The sequence below is a fragment of the Schistocerca nitens genome, chromosome 1 (assembly GCF_023898315.1).
Source record: "Schistocerca nitens isolate TAMUIC-IGC-003100 chromosome 1, iqSchNite1.1, whole genome shotgun sequence".
NCBI classification, from domain to species: Eukaryota; Metazoa; Arthropoda; class Insecta; order Orthoptera; family Acrididae; genus Schistocerca; species Schistocerca nitens.
Window position 1 is genome coordinate 857,412,002 of NC_064614.1, and position 25,112 is coordinate 857,437,113.

General features: G+C 39.0%; 1 protein-coding gene across 2 annotated transcripts in view; it reads right to left on the reverse strand.

The window, feature by feature from the left end:
• LOC126263411 (tyrosine-protein kinase Shark) overlaps nucleotides 1–25,112 on the reverse strand; it is a 159,720-nt gene that overhangs the window by 109,657 nt on the left and 24,951 nt on the right. For both annotated transcript variants that reach the window (XM_049960507.1, XM_049960515.1), the window contains exons 3-5: nucleotides 14,202–14,342; nucleotides 4,800–4,964; nucleotides 4,352–4,536 (exon numbers count right to left, since the gene is read on the reverse strand). In XM_049960507.1, coding sequence (XP_049816464.1) covers nucleotides 4,352–4,536; nucleotides 4,800–4,964; nucleotides 14,202–14,342 — 491 coding nt within the window. The remainder of the gene's footprint in view (nucleotides 1–4,351; nucleotides 4,537–4,799; nucleotides 4,965–14,201; nucleotides 14,343–25,112) is intronic.

The window sequence follows — 25,112 nt, forward strand, 5'->3', positions numbered from 1 at the left end:
ACCAAAATGACAAAGAGATAGCAGATATATACAACTCTAGTGAGTCAGCTTTCACTGCTGAAGCCAAGACAGCCTTTAAGAATAACAAGAGTGTTGCATACTTGGTGTTTTTAAGAACTCACTTCCAAAATCTACCTTCTGCAATTCAACAACTACAGTCCGCATCTCTACCACTGAAAGTTGCTGTAGACATTGTCTCTGAGGTGCTGATCTATCTGGAGGAAATATCTGGTTCAGTGGGTACAACATGCATCACTAAATTAAGTAATGTTCTTTTGAGGGATCCTGGATATGAAGATAAGAAGTGTCCACTATTATTCAGTGGGAAAGTTCAAAGGTGGACTGTACTGGAGACCACAAGTAATTATGCCAATGAAACACGCACTATTGACCTCTTGTGCTGCAGAGAGATCTTTCTCAGGCTACATAAATGTACTGAGAGATAATAGAAAATTTCACTTTACAAAACTTAAATATGTGGTTAATTGTGTATTGCAATGTCAAAATGCAAAGTAAAATTTCTTTTTGATTGTAGTGTTAGATCGCAGATTGTGGTCATACTTAGGTAAACTTGTCAGGTGTGTGCTTCTTCTGTCAGTGACACATGGAAAGTATTCTTCAGTAAAAGACTTTTCATTAAAATATTATAAAAAGAAAAAGTAACTGTAACACAAGTAAAAATCTCAACTGTTTATCTATTTTTTTGAGCGCAGATATAAGGAATAGTTGACTTCTTATTTTCCCAAAGAACTAGAATAACTGTGTCAAAATTATAATGAAGATGTCTCTGTTAATTTTAGCACTCATTATATAGTTTGTTTAAATCTAAAAATGTGCTAATCCAAGTAAATAAACAGCAAAAATCTATTTGACAATAACTCAAAATTCCAGACCCTTGTCATACTGTTAATTCACTTCAGTACTTTGTAAACATTTTCTTGACTTGATTTCACAATCATAAAAAAGTTGTCTGAAAGAAGTAATTTCCATTTCTGGCTATAAAACCTGTATTGCTATGCGCTATCTAATGATTTCAGTTATTGTGTGGTTTTCAGCTGAGTTCCTTGTAATACATCATTTATACATGCACCAGGCATAGCTTGACACACATGGTCCTTTGGACTGGAGACTTCAGATTTGTGATGAATGAGGTATATGGTGAGAACACAAGTGGGGGAAACATGCAGAATATGTTGATAGAGTACCTTCTATACTTGCCCCTCCAACCACCAGTTTTGCAGTACCATAGTATAATAATGTGACGTGTGTAGACGGTATACAGTGATAAAACATGACAGTATCCATTTAATGAAAGAAGATGATCATGGCTGCATATTTATGATATTCAATAGCTAATGAATACATGTTTGCCACTCACAGCACCTGATTAACATGGCTGGGTCAATCAAAAATTGCAAAAATTTAATAGTCACATCAATTAGACTCCCAAATACAACTCACTCAACAGCACGGACAATAGAGTATTTATCACGCTACTCAAAACGCAGTTCTCCAAGCCAACGGAGCCCCCCGGTAATGTCATCAGTCTCTTCAACACACACTACAGAATTTCCCTGCTAAACAGCTACCATGGCGGACAACACACTCAAAAAATGACTTAATTTGGCATACGTTGCAAGTGTCAGCTTCAATTGCATCCCAAATTACCTAGTTCCTTTGCTGAGTGCATTTTGTACATTCCTCTTTTGATTCACGAAGCCCTCAAATGGCTGACTGACTATAGTTGCACATGTATTGCGAACATAAATATTTTGTTTTAAAAATATAGTGTGGTGTAGAGACTGATAATTCAAGTGGCATACATAAAAAGACATGTGCAATACTTGTGTCTTTTTTTTTCATGAAAGAGTCATGGGGGGAGGGGGGAGGGGGGGGGGGACGACACCTTGGAAGATGGTAAAAGCTCAACAAATGAAAATTCTACAAAAAAGTAAAGAAGTAAGTGAAAGCAGAAATAAAGCAAAATCCCCAAAGTACCATAATATGTTTCACTCAGTGCTGTTTTTCTGGGGGAATGCTGGGAGATGCGTACCCCTAAACTTTTTCGTCGATAAAGTAATTTTTTTACGATGTTGAGAACTTGGAAGTGTGCCAGAAATTTCACAGACGTAAATTTTTATTTCATTTTTTCATGTTGGTAATTGCAATACAAATGATACCAGTGCAATTTTTTGTGGGAAAATCGATGTCATTGACTGTTTCAAGCAATTTGAAGCTGCGGCGATCGTTCTCGACAACTGAATCGCTGGCAGCCAGTTTGACCGACATGTAGTGCCTTCGCCCGCTAATAGTGGGCGATGGTAGTACTAAACAGATATGTGTATGCTCAAATAGCATGCTTCATTTGAGATGATGTAAACTGAAGTGTTCCGTACCACTTTCTCTTTTATGTTTCTGTGTTTCTCGGTATCGCCTGGTTCATTTGAGCTGTAAAGTCAACTGAAGAGTCAAGATACCATTCTTTTTTTAGTTCGACATGTTGATGATATCATGGCTAAAAGCAGACAGGTGGTATCCCATGCTTCAGTTATAACTGATTTTCGCTGCATTATGTACCATGTCGGAGTACCCTCAAACTTTTTTTTTAGAAAAAAAGCACTGGTTTCAATAAGGAGATTAAAAAGAATTTGTGGATTACAAATACAAACAAGCCCATTCTTATTACAGCTTTCAAACATTTATTCATTTAATATAGAAACTGCAATGTGGAATTCTGCAAAAAGTTGTGCTCGGCACAAGAGGACCTGTCACCGGATGGCAATTGGTAATTCACCAGTTTCAACGCAGGGACTGTGTATGACTCTGTAGACAAAATTACCCCCCACAGTGAAGTGTGTCATTTATATTTAGGGACAGTCAATGAAAACCAGACAGATGGAAGGAAGTAAGTGAACTGTTTATTACTTCAAAAGTAACTGCCATAAGTCTTAATACATTTATCCCACTGTGAGACAAATTGGTCAAAGCCTCCACGGAAAAATGTCTGGAGTTGCATACAAACCATACTTGCATCCAAAAATAAGCAAACCACATGGAGAGAGATCAAGGCTGTAAGAGGGATGTGTAAGGGCTACCCAGCAAAATTTCTCCAGTGTACTTGAAACAACCTTGGCAACAACCATGCTGCAGAAGTTTCACTGGAAAGCTCTTACGCATCCTCCATACAGTCCCAATATCTCTCCACGTGATTTCCATATTTTGGGAGTCCTGAAGAAAGACATTCGTAGCCCGGCAACTTGCTTCGGACAAAGAGGTGCATGCTTTGGTACAACCATGGTTCAGTAGGCAACAGCAAACACGAAGACATTTACTGTCTTGTCTCAGTGAGATCAATGAAGTAAGAGTTGTGGTGATTACTTTTGAAATAATAATCAGTTTACTTTCTTTTTTCCTTCTGTCTCATTGTCATCTGACTGCCCTTAATAATGGCCTACCTGAACTATATGTTTGTAATCAAGCAAGGCTCACATGAAAATTTTGCAGAACTGGAGTAAATACATACTGTGTACTCCACATAGCTTCGGTGTGACATATTTAAAAATATCTAATGTCAAAGTCCTAAAATCTCAATTAATTACAGCTTAAAACAGTACAGTTCATATATCATGTACATTACAAAGGTACAAAACAACATTTAAAATTCACAATTACAGTTTTTCAAAATAATAATTACAGCATTACATACCTGCTCTCCCAATAATTTTAGCATTAGAGATTCGTCTCTACTGACATTAACATCAACTGAATGTTAAACTGCAATCTTCCTTCCTTAATACACATTAATACATACGCACATGCAAAATTGTTTGGTGCACATGATAGTCAACAGCCAATGGAAAAAATCCACCAAAATAATTCCAATGTCTTAGAAGAATTAAGTCATATAACTAGTTTGAATCTGAGATTTAATGAATGGGGAAAACGCATGTCTCAGGTACGAAGAAATAATTATGACCCTAACTCGAGTGCAATATTACATTTAACTGGGGCAGGTATTTTCCTTTACGCTCTTCAGCAAACTGAATTCAATACCACTAATTCTAGTTAACAGTATACTATTGTACATCTGCCCAATTATCCACAGATCAAAGGACGGAATATGCAAATAACCTCCACTAAAACATTAGGATAGAAATGTAGTCCTTACACAATATTCACATTTGTTATTGAGTATGAGTGATGGTATGCCTGACAGAATCAAATTGTTCTCTCCCATGAAATATTTGAGGGGGGTGGGGAGTAAGGAAAAAAAAAAAGAAGGAAATTTGTCCTATTGTATAGCATTGTGCTTACTACAGCACAAAGATGTAGTCAATTATTGCTGACTTACATGCAATGGAGTGTATCCAGCAGTATCCCTACAATTTATGTTAGCACCACTTTCAATGAGTTTTTTGAGAATTTCATCTTTTCCCATACGGCTCGCCAGGTGAACAGCTGTCTGTCCATCCTGATTTTTGGCTTCTAGGCTGCGATAGCCACATTTTAGAAGTTCAGATACAACTGTATAGTTCCCTAAGGAGAAGAAAATGTTACACTGTGAAATATAAAACAACAAAAACAGTGAGAATTATACTTTGGAAAAGCAGAACCGTTACAGGAATAAAACAAGTAATAAGCTCAATGGAAGGTTGGAAAATTTTAAAATTTAACAAGCTTATAAGTATTTGTCACACTTTTTTTGCACCTGTTGACCAGACTGATTACTTCATTCTGATACTTCTGTTTCACAAATAAAAATAACATGTAGTACTGGTTTCAGAACATCATTTACATACCTTCTTTTGTGGCTCGATGAAGAAGATTCATCCTTCCATGTCGCCTTGAATCATGAGGTGGTGGATCCTTCTTACACACTTTTGTAAGCTTACACAGTAATCCATGTGAAGCTTCTTGATAATGCTCTATGAGAGTTTCAAGCCCATGGATTATGGTGTGTTCGTCTACTCAAAAACATGTATAAAATCAGCAACAAGTCTTACAACAAAAAATGGCAAAAGGTCTGATAACACAGTTAGGAAAGTAGATTGTTGTATACTGATTGCATCCCAAAACTAGAAATAACAAAAATAACTTACTTATAATACCAAGACTCATTTCTTTATCCCCTATTAAAAGTACTTGCACTATTCAATGGAAAAACAAAGAGCACAATGTTATAATGCTGTTACTAATGTTAGTGAGCTAATGACATGAAACATTACTGTACTGTCAATGCAAAGATTACACTCTACTTATATATAAAATTGGGGAAATCTATTAAATGTTTATCCACAAAATATTATCCATTACTGTCACAGTACCACTGGTTTATATCTCAGTCCTCTGAATTCACCTCTGATTTCTGTGATGGATTTCCTGCCTTCTTCCTCATAGTATTCACCTACCAGCAGTGGAATTCAAACATACTCATTACATTGAGCTTTGAGCACTTGTTCAATGGAAGAGATGTTTTTCACAGCATGAAGATGAACAAGTACTCATAGCTCTTACAGTAAGCACTTTAGAGCCCATGTTTACTAGACAACTTTTTCTGGTTTTGATCCATACTATCAACTCTCAAAATATGGAAAGCAAAGAGCTTGCAGCAGAAGCAAAGAGCTTGCAGCAGAAGAGATTTGTTTCACAGTATCGAAGATGAAGAAGTGCTTATAGCTCCTAAGATACACATCTTAAAGCCTATGTTTTCAAGACCTCTGTGCTTCAAATGGTCATTCCTGTCACATCCCTGAATACTGACCATTTCACCTGGCACACCCTATATACTGTGAAATGTAACTGTACTGTAACACTCCCTCAGGGCATGCTCGATGTTACTTTTATGGCTAAAGACTTATCTCTGCTGAGAATGACATGCTGTATTCTGTTTGCAAAAAAAAAAACTCTTTAATCCAATCACACAGTTGGTCTGATACTGTGTGCACTCGTATTTTGTTCATCAGATGGCAGTGGGGAACTGTATCCAACAAAGCCTTCCGCAAGGTCAAGGAACAAGGTATCCATCTCTGTGGCTTTCTGTCTGTTGTGGATGAACATAGAGAGCTTGGTTTCACACACTCATTGTTTACGGAACCCACGTTCTTCAGAAGTGTCATATTGTGTGAGCATCAAACGTATTCCAAAAGGATATTCAGTGATTCTCAGGCCAGATTTTCTTGACAACCATTGTGCTATGGTTTGATCTTTGACAAAGCACATTTCAGACCACTTCAATTGGAAGTACAGTTGCAAACGAAGCAATGTTGCAAGAGTTACCCGTCACGAAAGTGAAGCCAGCTAAACTGCAGACAAGTTCATTAAAGATTGATCAGCAGGATAAAATACAGTCAGGTGCGGGGAAAGCAGTGTGGGTTTTGGTAGGTACTGATTCAATTTGTGGAACTTTGTACACGATTCAGCAACTCTAACATCGGAGAGTTGGATAATTCACATTGTTTTATGCACAAAAGCATAGTGCACACAAGTAATATAAATGGAGAATACATGGTTCCAGTTAGCATAGATAACTTTGGTAGAAGTGAAGTTAGTCTGTCAGAAGGTACAGCGATAGCCACTCTGGCAGTACTGGAAGAAGATGAAATTGAAAGATCAAGTCTGGATATAAGCTAAACGTAAACTGTCGATATAGCAGCATAAAGTGAGAAAGTGGGTCACCTGAAGGCCAGTGACCGCACAGCTGTGGAGAAAGTATTGCTGAAGTTTAGCGATTTGTTTTGCACAGATGGCTAGTTACCAGCAGTTCCGGTAACTCAACACCATATACATACAGGGGATGGTATAGCGGCTTATAGGAAACCATATCATACAGTGAGGCATTTACAGTCATTAATAGAGTAGTTCACTGAACAGCGACCATCAATTGGGATCATAGAACCCATTGACAGCCCCTGTAGCGTGAATTTAGTTATCATTATTATGAAATCATTCGATAAGACAAAGAAATCCAGATTTTGCTATGATTATAGGTTTCTGAAATCTGTTACAGACACTTATCCAATCCACAACACACTGAAACCTTGGATAATTTTGGTCAGTGTTGTTAGTTTACCACAATGGAACTTAAAATTGGTTATCATCAGTTATGAGCAGCACCTGAGGTTACACCCAAGACATCATTTACAGTACCATGTGATCATTTTCAGTATCAGTGCATGCTGTTTTGTTTAAAAAATGCACTGGCTACTTTTCATCATTTATTGGATGGAGTTTTAAGGGGGTTAAAGCTTAAGACTTGTATGACATATTTAGATGACATAATAATTTTCTAAAAGGATATATCACAACATGTGAGATGGTTGGAGGATTGTTTTAGTAGATTGTAGGCAGCACATTTGATGCTAAGCCAGACTAAGTGCCATTTTGTTGAAACTCAGTTTAGTTAAACTGATTAGTGAAGACGGTGTGTAGACTGATTCTCAGCTTACAGAAACAATTTAAAATTTTCCAACACCAATACAGTCATTTATCAGGTTATGTAGCTACTGCTGTGAATTCGTAAAGGAATACACAAAAATAGTTGAACCGGTGAACTGCTTTAAAAATGCGTGTAAAGTTTCAGTGGACACATGATTGTCAGCTAGTGTTCAAAAAATTGAAGGAGGTACTGATTTCAGACTCAGTATTAGTTTTTCCCAATTTTGAAAAAGAGTTCATCCTCTTGTGCAAAGCTTGTAATGAAGCAGTAAATTGTATTTTAGGCCAGATGGTTAATGGGCAGGAGCATCCTGTAGCATATGCTTTGAAGCAATTAAATGAAGCAGAGTAACTAGTCAACAACAGAAAAGGAAATGTTAGTGGTCATACATGGTATTACATATTTTCAGTGTTATCTGTAAAGTTGTAACAGATCAGATATCACTGAAATGGATGCTTGGTCTGAAAGACCCATCTGCTCTTCTAACACATTGGGCTCTCAATCTCAGCAAATTCGATTACGAGGTCATCCATAAACCAAGTAGGAAACACACGAACACACTAAGTTGCATAGTAGGCATGTTGAGTACAATGGGTAAGTGTGTGTTCGAATAGCAACAAGTATGAGCAGAGGATAAAGACTGTCAGGCTTTCAAGTCAGAGTCATGAGATGTGGACCACATGTCATGGTCCCAGAGTTTCTCAGAAAGAATTGTTACAGATAAATGCATTGCAGAACAGTTTTGGTGGAAAAATATAAAGCTCGACAAGGAGCAGTATGTCCCATTTATGCAGAGAGCGGATGTTTCATATAAGAAAATCCCTTTGCAGAGGTTATCAGATGTGTTGAAGCCATTTCAAATACTTGGGTTTGGTATATGTGCATCATTCAACAAAACACCTGTGGGGAATAGGTATGTGCTTATGATCATCAACCATTTTTCACGTATCCTAGCAATGATAGCAACTCAGACCAACAGGCCAGTACTGTAGCACAGGCATTATTTAACAGCTGATTGTTGAAGTTTGGAGTACCTGATACCTTAGTCATGGATCAGGGTATGACCTTTGTTTCCGAACTTATGAAAAGGCCATGCCATGTGTTTAATAAATGCTGAGGTTCTATGTGAATGTTAAGACACAATGATTGTGGCACCTATATTCCAAATGTGGTTTGTGTGCACAACTTGAAGCTTCATACAGTAACCAGCATGTCATCATTTGAGGTGGTGTACAGGAGGAAGATGCTGTTTCTCTTTGGCATACTAAGCCCAGATAGCAAATCTGCAAGTTGGAACCAGATTGCAAATCAGTACAGAAGTCTGAGAAAAGAATACAGAAAATATGGAAAAACTTGCAAAAAGCAAACACAAAGACTTCGGAATGCCAGAAATAGCTGAAAAGGCACATGGGCAAACTTCCGCAATATCACAGAGAGCACTGGGTACTGGTCACTATCCCTTCACACCGAAGGGAAAGACAAAGAAATTCTTGACCAAATAGCATAGACAGTATCAAGTCATAGAGATGATCTGACCAGTTAATGTAAAATTAAAATTTCCTACCAAATCATTTATTATTCATCTCAGTGGGGTAAAACCATTTAAAGGTATGGTAGATGTGGTACCACAATTATTATCTGCAAGTGATCCAGTAAGCAAAGATGCAGTTGGCAGAAATAAAAGAACCTCCAGCAGTTAGACAGCACAATGCACATGGCATGCCTTATGCTTTAAGAGCATCTAGATTCTTTGCAGTGTTTTGTGTGTTGCTAAGTTGTTCTTGATCTTTGCCTTTAAGGGTTATATTTTACACTATGTTGTGTTCAGACGGATTACGTGTTGTTCTGTTATGTCATTGCCATGTGTATTTTTACTATTTTATGAGAAGGAAAGTTGCTACTCAGCACATAGCGGAGATGCTGAGTCGCACATAGGCAAAACGAAGAGACTCTCACAATTATAGCTTTCGGCTGTTAATGCCTTCGTCAAAAATAGAGACATACGCATACGCACATGCACACGCACACAGGCGCGCGCACCCACACACCCACCCACACGCACACCCACCCACACATGCAAACACATACATGCAAACACAACTCAACACACACGACTGCAGTCTAGGCAACTGAAACCACACTGCGAGCAGCAGCACCAGCGCATGATGGGAGTAGCGACTGGGTGGGGGTTAAGGAGGAGGCTGGAGAAGGGAGGGGGAGGGATAGTATGGTGCGGGTGGTGGACAGAAAAGTGCTGCAGATTAGACGGAGGGCATCGGGAGAGGAGGGGAGGAAGGTAGAGGAAAAGAGAGAAAAAAAAGACTGGGTGTGGTGGTGGAATGACAACTGTTTAGTACTGGACTGGGAACAGGGAAGGGACTGGATGGGTGACGACAGTGACCAACAAAGGTTTAGGCCAGGAGGGTTACGGGAACATAGGATTTACTGCAGGGAAAGTTCCCACCTGTGCATTTCAGAAAAGCTAGTGTTGGTGGGAAGGATCCATATGGCACAGGCTGTGAATCAGTCATTGAAATGAAGGATATTTGGTGTATTTTTCTATTAGTAATGTAAAGTTATTATCAGTTTTTTATGATATATTTCTTTTTTCCACTTGTCGCTAATTAATCATTTCAAAAGAAGGGAGAGCATGATGGACGGTTCCTTTCCACAGGTGGTAAGCTTAGGGAGGATATCTTGGGTGACAGGGATACATATAAGGACACAGGAGGTAATGTTGATTACAGATAATAAAAGAACTCATGTAGTTTTGTTGTTAACGGATTTGGAGAAATGCACTTGAGGGAATACGTTTTTTGTCCAGAAAAACCGATACAGACTGATACGTGGGCACAAGGGGGCAAGTATGGTCTTTGGGGAAGACAAATGAGTCAAGCTGCAAAAAGGAAATCGCGTCCACACAGTCTTACTTCAAAAAGAGATGTGTGGGTGCACTCGGTCATGTTTCAATTAAGTATTTGCATATTTTACTTCTAAAATGAACTTAGACATGCACCATCCACAGGCCACTGACACATCAGTTACCAGTTGAGTGGTTAGCCGGGAAAGGTCAAGGGAACAGTTAATGGAAACAAAACTACTGTATTTAAGTAGTACTAGCTTTAGATTAAGGACTGCATTGCAATAAAATTTTAGAAATCTCACTTTAAGAGTCATCTCATGTTAATAGTAGGTAAGGGAAAACCCATCTGGGACAGCTCATCATTAAAGCTGGGTGTTGCCCACAGCACAGTATAGACTTTTACAGTTAAGAGCAATTGTAATTAAAAGACTCATCTTGGAGGATCCAGAACGAATAAGTCAAATGAGGAGAGGTGTGATGCACTCCAAAACAGTTCGGCACCGGAATTGTAAATTTTTAAAAAAGTTTTATTCCAGTCATTGCAGGCAATAGAGGCAAGCTTGGCCGATATGCTAATCAAGAAGGCCACTGGGCAGCACTGTTGACATTACATCAAACACTCTGACCAGATAGGTTTTGTGACACCGACCATGGGCAACTCATGTATAACAGCTAACTCCACAACACAGTGTGACCAAGTATGAAGTAACACCTCCTAACTTGGAGTACTTGCATACATTTGAAAACTCACACAATGCAAATACTACCAACCCCAGCAATCTGTGCTCAGTGCAGAGGCGTAGAGTGAGCCAGGAAAAGCTGACGAGATGAGTAATGTGGAACAAATCCACCCGCACCCATCCCCTGTAGGATTACATCAGAAGTACAGCAATAAATGATTGAGTCTAGAGGTTCAGAATATTCAGTTACGTCACTATTCTGTCTGTAGCTGGAACCAGAGAGAATGACAACCTGTTGATTTTCAGAAAAAACGTGACTAACACTCGGGCGATGAAGATCTGCTAGCTGATTGCATGCTAACCACCTTGTCAAGTTCTGCCCCACAGCATGCCACACCTGTGGTGTTGCAGCTGTTGGACTTGGAGAAACTTCATGATGCAAGTGGCTGAAATGTGGCCAGCCTCCATCCTCTGAGAGACTTTGGTCGATGGAGTAAAATCTGTCCACAATCTACCTGGACGAGATACACCCTCACGGCCTGCTAGCCATCTAGACGTCACTGATTATTGTCCTGGTTAACAGGGGCCTTGCTGCTCAGCATCAAACTTCTAGTGTTGGCTATCACACCCAAATGCACAACATGGGGACCACAAGTAAGAACAGGACTGCATAGCCAGCCAAACTCCGGAGGCTCTGCATGGGTCGCACTAGTTTCTTCGCCACTTGTGGGGCACATGACGCCACAGAGGCAATGACCCATGACCCACAGCAACATAATGTCAGGGTGTCATACGAGGCATCAGCACATTACACAACTTTTACGATGGCATGTGCGCTGAGTGGTCACAAGGACAGCTGTCACACGTACAATGCTGCCAGAAATAAACATTTGTTAATGTCACCACTGTTTCAATGTGTAACCCGGCATAAATAAGCTCTCTCCCACATCATTCCTCTTGCCCATCCTGATGTCCAGTGGCTATGAAAATGCCAGGTTGCTACAATTACAAAGCTTAGCAACAATTACAATTTCGTTTATACATCTGTCATCTACCCATTGCCTCAGCTACATTGCCAAAAAAAAAAAAAAAAAAAAAAAAAAGAGTGAAGCACCCAGAAGACCCTGGTCACAGACAATGTGAGTTCGCACGCAAGCACACACGCTATCGCTGGCTATATAAATGATTAGAGTTGCAACTCTTATGACCACCAGAACACACTGATATTGCTCATGTTTAGTGGTGTAATCAGGTCTGGTGGGTTATATAAGGAGCTTGAAAAGTCTCACATGTTGGATGATCACTATAAAGTACTTGAAGATGCCATTTACGCATGCAAGATAGCATTATGAGCATCTGACAGTTTGAAAGAGCCTCAATCGTGGGTCTCTGTTTGTCCGACTGGTCAAGTCATGAAATATCCAGATTTGTGGGGCATTCATAAGTGACAGTGGCCAGATGGCAGACTGTGTGGAAATGTGAGGGCAGGCATGCTTATCGTCAAGTTTTTGATTGACCATGTATAAACACCACAAGGGAGGATCACTGTATTGTGCACCAACAATTTCGTAACCCCTTCACATCTGTATCTGACATACTAGAACAAATAATAGACTCTCTGGAACATTCTGTGTCGTCCCTTACCGGTGGTCGGAGACTAGCAACAGCTGGGCTGGGGAATTACTGTCCTACGCACAGGTTGCTTTTAATAACACAACAAAAGTGGCTCATTTACAATGGTGCAAGACTGGGAAGCATGGCTTGCTGATGAATGACATAATATTGCATTCAGCAATGAATAACAGTTCTGTAATACCTTGGATTACCATCTACGGTAAGTATGGAGGCAACAATTTTTCCAATGTTTTGGAGACACACACAGGTATTACTCCTAGCATCATGGTGTGGGGAACCATCAGGCATTATTTCAGATCACAGCTGGCAGTGAATGAGAGAACCTTGATGGTGTAACTGTGTGTCACAGCACCCTGCATCCTCATATGTTACCTCTCACGTGACAGTATTGCGGTGACATTTTTCAACATGACAATGCTCATCCACACATGGCGTATGCCTTTTAATATTGAGGTACTCTTGTGGCCAGCAAGATCCCCAGATCTGTTCCTGATATAGCATGTGTGGGACCAGCTTGGGTGTCAACACCACCCCAGTGACAGTATCCAGGTTCACTGATGAAGGCTGTGGCCAACAGCTTCACGTGAGTGTCTTTTAACTGTGTCTGTCTGCAACCTGAAGTGTCTTCCTTTGGTAAGCAGCAATCTGTCTTTTCCTACATTGTTGACTCTATATTGTTATAACTGAAAGTAATATCACATACTCTCTGAACATGTGAAGTTTCATTTTTGTTATCCCTCTGTTCCTGGGTGCATCACTTTTCTGTCAGACAATGTATATGGTGAGTAGTTACCTTTGCTCCTTCCATTGTTTGTAACCGATACTGAGGTAGTTTTTTACATCTAACGGCTGGAAGCAGTACCATTTGTGACAGTTAGCGCCTGACCATACTGGGAAGAGTCAACGAAAAATTTTGGTATTCAATCAAATGTGAAAAAATTGAGAAAAAAATTTATCGAAGAAGGATGTAGTCCTATAAAAATATGTTCCCATTGACAATTAGTTATTCCATATTCAAACTCATTATCTCTAAAAACATACTAAAACTTCTAACAAACTACAAAAGAGGTTTTGTATAACAGAAAAAAAGTAGAGATGAGATGCAGTGTTCACGTCATAACAGACAATACATAAAGTTGCACGAACATCTTTTGCCCCAGCCATTTTTTTAGTATTCTGGAATGGCACTGAATTACAGATATTGAAGTGGTACTTTAACCCATTTTATTTCTTGTAAGAGAGTTAAATAGTAAACATTGTCTGGCTCTGACCTATAATAGGTCGAAGAAAATGCACCACTTTTTTCTGCACACCAACGCCCTGAAGACTTAATTTGGGGCACAGTTGGTTGTTTGTCCGCAGTTTGAGTCTCATCTTGATCATTGGTCCACATCTTTTGTCATTATAAAGAAATTGGTTTAGAGCTACAACTGCTTTGTCACTGTGTTCTTAACTAATATAAATAATTAGGAAGAATGAACGCTGTAATATGTTTTGCTGAACTTTATTTTTTTCAGTACCCCCCCCCCCCCCCCTTGCAATAGAAAATTAAGCGAAACAATGTAAAGTCTACAGCAGTTTTACTTACCTATGGAAAAAAAGGCATCTTCATTGTGTCTTCTTATCTGGTAATGAATTATTTGTCCTTGATACTGAACTGACAGCACATAATCCCCTGCAGCTGTGTTGCTTTCGCGGACCAAAAAATAGCCATCTTCCACTTCATCTTCTGCGAACATAAACAACACCATTATTGTGCCCATTAAGAAAGACAATTAAGACATAATGTCAACAATGCAATGATACAGTCTGCAGAAAAACTGTTATACATCTTAATTAAACACATACATAGAACACAAAGACCAGTCTGAGATTTTCTGTATGTTCTTCTTTAGGATAAATAGAATGAAAAGGAAACAAATTGTGAATAAACCCATGGGTAACAAAGAATCCTCAAATAATAATGTACAGTGGTCTGGAATCACTGATGTAATACAATCACAGGAATAAGTAATAGGCTGACCTATGCAATAGTGAAGAAACATAATAAATTCCAGCGAAAGCAGTAACATTTAATAAGAAAGCAGTGAACATCAAAACTTAAAGAAAAGACAGTCAAGTGAGGTGTGAGAAAGCTAAGACTGTAAAATACTAACCGTTTAGAGATGTAAAAATAATGGAAAAGGAGGCAAAATATAATAGTAGTCGGAAAAATATATGAGGGGAAAAAGAAGCGCAATGCAATAAATAATGAACAGATACATTGCAAAGATCATGTGGATTCATTAAAACAAAGGGTGATCAGTTATAGAGAAAACAAATAGTGGAGAATGCTCAGGAAGCAAAGACAGTTGCACTCGCGGTACAAGAAAGATCGTGAGAATGAGGACAGACAAAAGTCAGTAGAGATTCGTGCTGCTGTAAAAAAGAGCGATGCGCGAAGCATACAACCACTACCACCGTCATACCTTAGCAAAAGATCTTGCTGAAAACCCAAGGAAATTCTGGTCTTACATTAAATCGGTAAGCAGTTCGAAGGCTTCCATCCAGTAACTCACTGATCAGTCTGGCCTGGCAATGGAAGACAGCAAAACGAAAGATGAAATTTTAAATTTAGCATTTGAGAAATCTTTCACGCAGGAGGATCGTACAAACATACTGCCGATGAGTCTTGTACGGATTTCCGTATGGAGGACATAGTGATAGACATCCCTGGGGTTGTGAAGCAGCTGAAGGGGTTGAAAATAAATAAATCACCAGTTCCTAATGGGATTGCAATTCGGTTTTACAGAGAGTACTCTACTGCATTGACTCCTTACTTAGCTTGCATTTATCACAAATCTCTTGCCCAACGTAAAGTCCTGAGCAACTGGAAAAAAGTGCAGGTGATGGCCGTATATAAGAAGGGTAGAAGGACGGATCCTCAAAATTACAGACCAATATCCTTAACAATGGTTTGTTGCAGGATTCTCAAACATATTCTCAATTCGAATATAATGAATTTCCTTGAGACAGAGAAGTTGCTGTCCATGCATCAGCACGGCTTTAGAAAGCATCGCTCCTGCGAAACGCAACTTGCCCTTTTTTCAGATGATATCTTGCGAACCATGGATGAAGGGTATCAGACGGATGTCATATTCCTTGACTTCCGGTGCCCCACTGCAGACTCCTAACTAAGGTACGAGCATATGGGATTGGTTCCCAAATATTTGAGTGGCTCGAAGACTTCTTGAGTAATAGAACCCAGTACGTTGTCCTTGATGGTGAGTGTTCATCGGAGATGAGGGTATCATCTGGAGTGCTCCAGGGAAGTGTGGTAGGTCCGCTGTTGTTTTCTATCTACATAAATGATCTTTTGGATAGGGTGGATAGCAATGTGCGGCTGTTTGCTGGTGATGCTGTGGTGTACGGGAAGGTGTCGTCATTGAGTGACTGTAGGAGGATGCAAGATGGCATGGACAGGATTTGTGATTGGTGTAAAGAATGGCAGCTAACTCTAAATATAGATAAATGTAAATTAATGCAGATGAATAGGAAAAAGAATCCTGTAATGTTTGAATACTCCATTAGTAGTGTAGCGCTTGACACAGTCACGTCGAGTAAATATTTGAGCGTAACACTGCAGAGCGATAAGAAGTGGGACAAGTATGTAAGGCGGATAGTCGTCTTCAGTTCATTGGTATAATTTTGGGAAGATGAGGTTCAACTGTAAAGGAGACCGCTTATAAAACACTAATACGACTTATTCTTGAGTACTGCTCGAGCATTTGGGATCCCTATCAGGTCGGTTTGAGGGAGGAACTAGAAGCAATTCTGAGGCGGGCTACTAGATTTGTTACTGGTAGGTTTGATCATCACACGATGGTTCAGGAACTCGGGTGGGAGTCTCTGGAGGAAAGAAGGCATTCTTTTCGTGAATCACGACTGAGAAAATTTAGATAACCAGCATTTGAGGCTGACTGCAGTACAATTTTACTGCTGCCAACTTATATTTCGTGGAAAGACCACAAAGATAAGATAAGAGAGATTAGGGCTCGTAAAGAGGCATATAGGCAGTCATTTTTCCCGCGTTCTGTTTGGGAGTGGAACAGGGAGAGAAGATGCTGGTTATGGTACGAGGTACCCTCCGCCACGCACCGTATGGTGGATTGCGCAGTAGGTATGTAGATGTAGATGTAGAAATGGTAAAGAGACAATACAGAAAGAATAACCCAAAGATATACAAATACAAGTAGTTAAACTGTGGTCATACTAATTAAAGAAAAAAAGCTGTAGGAATTCAATATACTGGGCTAATCACAAAGACGGAACGGATTTCCAACATTTATAACTTCCAAACTACAAAAGAAAGAAACACAATTCCAGTAATCCTGGAAACAGAAAAGTATGTGCTAAGAGAAATTCTCTAAGCATGTCCAACATTACCTGAACGACACCATTCCAGTATGTTGGATTGGAAGAGGAGAAGCAGAAGATGAACATCACTGTTGGCCTCCGAAGTCTACAAACCTCACACCTTATGACTTTTATCTGTGGGGTTGTAACACTTATATCGATTAGGAATAGGTTTATTTCAAGCAAGTGTGTATATGCAATTTATGAAGTCTGCATTCTGTGTTGTTTGAAGTCCTTGATGTATGGCAAGAAAATTAGAGTTTTGTAATGTATATACGAAAAAAGTGAAAGAATATGTTGAAATATTAAATTATTATAAGATGAATATGTTTGTGAAAGAAGTACATTTGTAAAAAGCTGGTTCATGCTTAAGGCCCTTGTATTTGTAATATGTAAACACTGTACGGAAGTCCCTCCACAACGAAAGTGGCACGACACGATGTAAAAGGTGGGTTTAGTGGTTGAATTGAGCGGTTACTTTGTGTGAATGGCACCCAGTGTGTGGCTAGCCTTAGCACGGTACACCTTGACGGTGCTAAGAGAGGCAATTGGAAGCTTCATTAGAAGGGATTTGCCTCAGATGTGGACCTGGCTATTATTTGCTATTCACAAAATAATGGAATGGCTCTAATATCTTGAAAATCTGACACCAAGAAGAGATTTTATAGAGCATTTGCACATCAAGAGCCACGAGTACTGTTAGCTGCCATTTCGCCTGCCACTAATCTTTGCCACTGCTTCACAGACATCATATGTTCAGTTACATAATGTATATTGGCATGGACCAAGTTAATTTGTGCGTTGTTTGAATAATAATCACGTAAAACATCAATTCGTGTCCAAAACCATAACTTCAATCCTGATCATGAACCTACACGGGGTCCTCACCTAAGTGCTACTAACACCGAGTATTCTGATTTAAATGAACAATTCTGGCATTCATGTGTTTAAAAGTTATTTTTTGTCTAAAGTGAGAGGACTATAAAAAGTTAAAGTAAGAGTAAAATTTGGATGCTTTGTTTATGGACTACTCCAAGTGAAATTGTTAAGGTAGGAAGTTTAAGCACGAAAATTTAAAGATCAATCAATAGGAAATTGAAAACCTTAATTATTTAAAAGGCTAAAACCATAAAAGTGAAGTTGGATAGGCTTTTGCTAAAGTACCCTTAGTTTATTATAAAATATAGTTTTGTAGGATTACAGTGTAAGAATGTGTAAATATTATTGCCAAGAATACCTGCTTTACAGGTGATTAAAGTACAAGTATATATAAATCTTTAGTGGACCGATTTGCAGTAGTACTGTTAGAAGTGAAGTTATGCACATTTTCAAAGATAGTGTAGTTTTGGTACCCATCATGAATGGTTGCTTTTGACATTAACTAAGCCCAGTGATGCATTTTATTACCTTGCGAAGTAATTGAATGATTAACTTTTAGAGCTAGCAATAATCAAAGAACCTTGGCTAGTGAAACTTTACCAGTTTCTGGGTCCCAATCATTTTATCCTCCTATTAAGAAAAAAAATGAACTATTACTGTTACTAAGGAAAATTGCTATATGCAGAGGAGCTTAAACAATGTATTTAAGATATTATTTATCTTTATTTGTGTTATTCATGTCAGTCAAGACAGAAGCCCCTCATGTCCAAAGTTAGTTCTGCACTTCATGCAGCGATGTTTCAGTATTTTGATTAAGTAATGCTACTGACTGTGGATATCATTAGTATGAGCTCAGTGCAATTGTGCTCCCCATAATTTACTGGTGCATAACTGCTGCTACACACAGTACACAGTGCACTGTATCAGTTTGTATCCTGTTTGCTATTCAAAGGGAAATCTCAACAAAAGTAACTTCAATAACTAATATCCAATTTTCTCAAATAGATATTTCCAAATTAATGGGCCTAATTAGGCTGGTGACCATTCTTTTTTTTTTTATTCATTCATAATTTTATCACTTTTATGAACTCCCAAGGCTAAGACCCATTTGGTTTTACTGTCAGCTTCACAAAATTCAAAATTGTAGTCTGATAACCTTTTCCATTTCACACACGCATGGTCAAACTTTGAAATCCGCTCAGAGGGTAACATTAGCGTGTTTCACGGCACGTTAGTGTTATGTGTAGCTTTTTCCGTGACAGAACAAAAGGTTCAGTTATTACGGAATAGTGTTATTGGGTTATGTAAAACACCGTGTTTTTAACCATCCTATGCCCGACACTCTTGAAAGTCTGCGTCATCCCATAGTTGAAGCTGTGAATTCGATAACGAGAGACCAGCTACATCACGTGTTGCAGGGAAGGAGCCGCTGTTTCGATATTTGTCATGTAACACATGGTGCTCACATTGAATGTCCATAAATTTAACTTTTATCTTTCAAGGAACATTGGAATCATTTTTCCATCTTTTGTAGTTTGGCAGCAATAAATGTTTGAAATCTGTTCCTTCTTTCTGAATAGCCCTATATTATTATATTTCACATCTACATAGGTTTTCTGAAAAATACTATGAAGTACATGGCATAGGGTGATTAGTGTGGTACCAGATGTTATGGTTTCTTCATGTTCCAATTGTGTATGTAGTGTGGGAAAATATTGTAGTGCAGTGTGTATTCCTGAACAGACACACAGAAATTGTCTTTCATATTTACATAGCATGTTCAGAAATGTTTAAGACAGTAAATGTTTACCATGTGCACTCATCAACTTATTCTCCGAAAAACTTTTATGCAAAGGCTAGAAAGAGATTTAGATCTTCACTGAGGTACAGTCTTGCATAACTAGTAAGAGAAATCTGTAAAGTGGGGATAAGTAGGCAGGAGACAGTAGTTGCTTGGAGCCTTGATCCATCCTGTATGACAAAGTGGAAAACTCAACATGAAGATCTGAGATCTTGATTAACATTATAATGCAACAATCAGCTTTACTCTGCCACAAAAAATGCATAGCTTCGAAATAGTTTGGTAAGACAAAAACCACATTCATAGACTTGGGATCTGATGAAAAACAGAATTAGTTGGATATCATCATTAATGTTAAACTCCAAGATAAAACTTGTAATATACTAATATGGCATAATAATACCAATGTGCCAATTTTGTACGTGCTTTAACACAACAAATGTGCTACTGTTGAACTTTCTGATTAAACTGAATGAAGTGAAACAAAAAATGACTTTCTCAAAGATCAAGTTGCTTACATGTGGTTTCTGCAATGATGGTGATACTTCCACGCTACACATTAGTCTGAACTTATGATTCAGAAATTAGTATAGCATCAGTTTTCTTCAAATCATTAACTCATCATTATAACCCACTTAAATATGGTGACAAATCAGGGCTTGCACAGAAAAATTTAAGTGCTCGTTTTTCCCACAAGCCGTTCGAGAGTGGAAGGTAGAGAGACAGCTTGAAGGTGGTTCATTGAACCCTCTACCAGGCCCTTTATTGTAAATGGTAGAGTAATCATGTAGATGTAGAGACAGACAAAGCATCTCAAGAAATGCTAAGATGAAGGCAACAATTTTAATGTAGTACATTCTATTGATAAAATCAAAAAATAATTTATATAACTTTCATTGTGATACTGACTATGAGTAAACACTGTTAAAACTTATAGAAGATTAAAACATAATGAATGGAGAAATTCAACACACTAAAGTAAAGTATGTACAGTTCACAAATAGTTATAAAACATTGAGGTAAGTCTGAGACTTGAGTTAAGTTAAAATAAATGAGCAAAACATACAAAAATTAGGTTTAACATACCATCAACATCAAAGCCCTTAGAGACATTGGAAGTTTCTATAAAAGTTTTGTGAACACATCAATTTTCAATTTGACACAACAGGTACTTTATGCACAAAATTCAGCTGTTGATACCAAAAGAGGTGTGTGAAAATAAATCTCAAATACGTAGAATGATGGAGATAACTGGCACTGCATTGTATGCATCAAGCACATAGAAATCAAATTAAGGCGTTTTATGACACTTCAGGAGAAGAAAATGGTTACATTAAAGAAGATTCAGATGCAATACATCCTGAGCATGAAGAACTCTTGCAGGGGGTGGGGGGTGGGGAAGGGGGGGAGAGAGGGAGAGGGAGAGGGAGAGGGAGAGGGAGAGGGAGAGGGAGAGGGAGAGGGAGAGGGAGAGGGAGAGGGAGAGGGAGAGGGAGAGGGAGAGAGAAGAAGAAGAAGAAGAAGAAGAAGAAGAAAAGAAAGAAAAAAATTGAAGTAATGAAGGAAAATGATCTGCCGAGTGGTTCAAATGGCTCTTAGCACTATGGGACTTAATATCTGAGGTAATCAGTCCCCTAGAACTTAGAACTACTTAAACCTAACTAACCTAAGGACATCACACACATCCATGCCTGAGGCAGGATTCGAACACAACCGTAGCGGTTGTGCGGTTCCAGTCTGGAGCGCCTAGAACCGCTCGGCTCTGCTGAGCGCTTAGAAGTAAACAACCTGAGGGTTTCTGCGAGTTTACAGGAAACTAATTTAATATTAAAAGAAGATTCGCCTGCAACACACTAAGAATATGAAGATTTCTTGAAAAAAAAAAAAAATGAAAAAGAATGGCAAACTATCTGTCACAGAAAGTGATCAGTAATGTTGATCACATTATGTTGTAAGATTCATCTGGGGTTAGAAATGTACATAACAACAAGTTTGTAATTGTAAACTAGGATCATATCCTAGTGCTTCCAACAAAAAGTTCTGCAATAATATATGTATCACTATCGGCTCAAAAGTGAAAGGTAGACATGTCTATCATCAGATAAAACCAATTAAAGCCTATAAACTCGAATTTGTACATACATATTAATTCCCGAACCAGTGTAGAGGGAGGTGAGAAATGTTCTTCTGGCAGAAAGGTTGAAGGGGAAGGAAGCAGGGTGAAGTAAAATGACTGGTAAGGTTTAGGAAAAAGAGGTGAAGTTCAGAAAAGTTGCCCAGAACCCCAGATCAAGGGAGAATCACCGGATGAGATGAGAAAGAAAGACTGATTGTTGAGGACTGCACCAGACAAGATTTGAAAACCTGATAGCTTAAAGGTGGCAGACAGGACAATATGTACATCGGGAGATTACTGACAAAACATTTTGCACAAGTCAATGAAGAGCAGAAACTAAGCGCACAGGTGGGAGGGAGGTGATGAAAAATAGACAGATCAGAAAATGAAGTATGTAGAAAACGAACAGGAAGTGAAGAAAGGAATAGTTACTGAGAACAAATGTTGAGACCAAAGAAATTAATGTAAATTAAGGACATGTGGGTGGCAAGAACCAAGTACATGTTGTAACACCATTTCCCGTCTGCTGAATTCTGAGACACTGGTATCTGGGGGAAGAATCCAGATGGCACGTGTGGTGAAACAGGCACCGAGGTCATGACTGTGATACTGTAGAACATTCTCTGCAATAGGATATTGTATGTTGCCAGCACACACCCTCCGCCTATGCCCTTTCATCCAAAATGATAGCGTGGGGGTAGTCACGCCAATGTAAAAGACTGAACAGTGTTATATGCTGGTATACAATATGTTTTGTTTCACAGGTGGCTCTCCCTTTGATAGCATATGTTTTGTCAGTTACAGGGCTGGTATAAGTGGTGGCAGGATAGTACATAGGGCAAGTCTTGAAGCGGGGACCGTCACAGGGGTAGGAGCCAAAGGGTATGAATATGGGTGCAAAAGGAGCATATGGTCTGAAAACAATATCGTGGAGATTGGGTGGACAATGGAAACCTATCCCGGGTTGCAGTGGGCAAAATGTCTAACAGAATGGACTTCATTTCAGGGCATGATTTTAGAAGTCGTAACCGTGTCGAAGTAGCTGATTAATACATTCAAGATCAGGATAACACTGAGTAACAAGTGGTATACTGATAAGTTGTTTCATGGAGGGATCAGCAGTACCAGATTTGGATGTGATGGCCCAGGAAATCTGCTTCTGAACTAGGTTGGTGGGAAATTGCATCCAGTGAAGGCTGAGGTGAGAATGACACTGTATTACTGTAAAGAGTCTGCCTCTGAACAAATACATTTGACTAGAACGCTGAAGATGTATGGGATGTTTTAAAATCTTGTTCGGTGCAGTCCCCATCAATCAGTCTTTCTTTCGCATCCCGTCCAGAAAGTCTCCCCTGACCTGCAGTTCTGGGTGACTTTTCTGAACTGTATCCCTTTTCTTAAGCCTCACCAGTCCTTTCCTTCATCCCTCTTCCTCCTCCTTCACCCTCTCTGCCAGAAGAAGGAGCTACTGGCTCCAAATGCTTGCAAACTTTAATATCTTTGTATGTGTGTTCTCCTGCAGCCACTTCATGAGTAAATTTTTTATCTGTACAATTACATTACATTTTCATGAAGTGATAATTTCCATTAAAATATTATGGTGTGTTTTTTGGCTAACACACTATTTAGAGGAAAAATATATCTAAAAACAAAGATGATGTGACTTACCAAATGAAAGTGCTGGCAGGTCGACAGACACACAAACAAACACAAACATACACACAAAATTCAAGCTTTCGCAACAAACTGTTGCCTCATCAGGAAAGAGGGAAGGGGAGGGAAAGACGAAAGGATGTGAGTTTTAAGGGAGAGGGTAAGGAGTCATTCCAATCCTGGGAGCGGAAAGACTTACCTTAGGGCGAAAAAAGGACGGGTATACACTCGCGCACACACACACATATCCATCCACACATATACAGACACAAGCAGACATATTTAAAGACAAAGAGTTTTAAATATGTCTGCTTGTGTCTGTATATGTGTGGATGGATATGTGTGTGTGTGAGAGTGTATACCCGTCCTTTTTTCCCCCTAAGGTAAGTCTTTCCGCTCCCGCGATTGGAATGACTCCTTACCCTCTCCCTTAAAACCCACATCCTTTCGTCTTTCCCTCCCCTTCCCTCTTTCCTGATGAGGCAACAGTTTGTTGCGAAAGCTTGAATTTTGTGTGTATGTTTGTGTTTGTTTGTGTGTCTGTCGACCTGCCAGCACTTTCATTTGGTAAGTCACATCATCTTTGTTTTTAGATATATTTTTCCTACGTGGAATGTTTCCCTCTATTATAACCACACTATTTAGAGGTGATGATATAAAATTTTAGTGTATTAATCAAAAGAAGACTAGCACCAATTCACAAATCTGTGGTCACTGTACACAAACATGACAGTAATATTACACCAAGTAAGTTTTGTAGAGAATGTTAGACGCAGAACGGGTTTTTGCTTTAACAATCTCGGCAAAAGAAAAATCACCAATTTCATAATAAAAGCCATGGAAAAAGAAACTTGAGGAAGGCATGTGACTCTGAGTCATCGGATTCTAATAGACAAAGTGATCTGCTATGGCATCCGAGATACACAACTCACTCTTATAGAACCATATCTTGATGAGCTCTGGGTTCCTAGATGTTTCAATTGGCAAGCGTCATGGTTTCAAACTGGGACCCTGATTGTTTATAATGTACATTAATGACTTATCTAGTATCACGTAATGTAGAACTGTTCTGTATGCTGATGATACCAGTTTTATTGCAAATATAAATGACACAGAGGACCTAAATGAACAAAGCGAAGCCAACTTAAAGATTTCCAGTATAAGATTTAAGGATTTCCAGTATATGCTTTAAGGATTTCCAGTATCTGGTTTAAAGACAGTGAATTAACTGTAAACCAGAACAAAACTGGAAATGTAATTTTTAGTTGACGTAATACCAATGACAGTCTGTTAAACTTCTGGGTGCACACTTGACTTCCAAATTAACCTGAAACCACCACACAGATTCTATATGCACTATAGTACAAAGAGTATATCTAAAAACAAAGATGATGTGACTTACCAAACGAAAGTGCTGGCAGGTCGATAGACACACAAACAAACACAAACATACACACAAAATTCAAGCTTTCGCAACCAACACTTGCTTCATCAGGAAAGAGGGAAGGAGAGGGAAAGACGTAAGGATGTGGGTTTTAAGGGAGAGGGTAAGGAGTCATTCCAATCCCAGGAGCGGAAAGACTTACCTTGGGGGAAAAAAGGACAGGTATACACTCGCACACACACACATATCCATCCGCACATACACAGACACA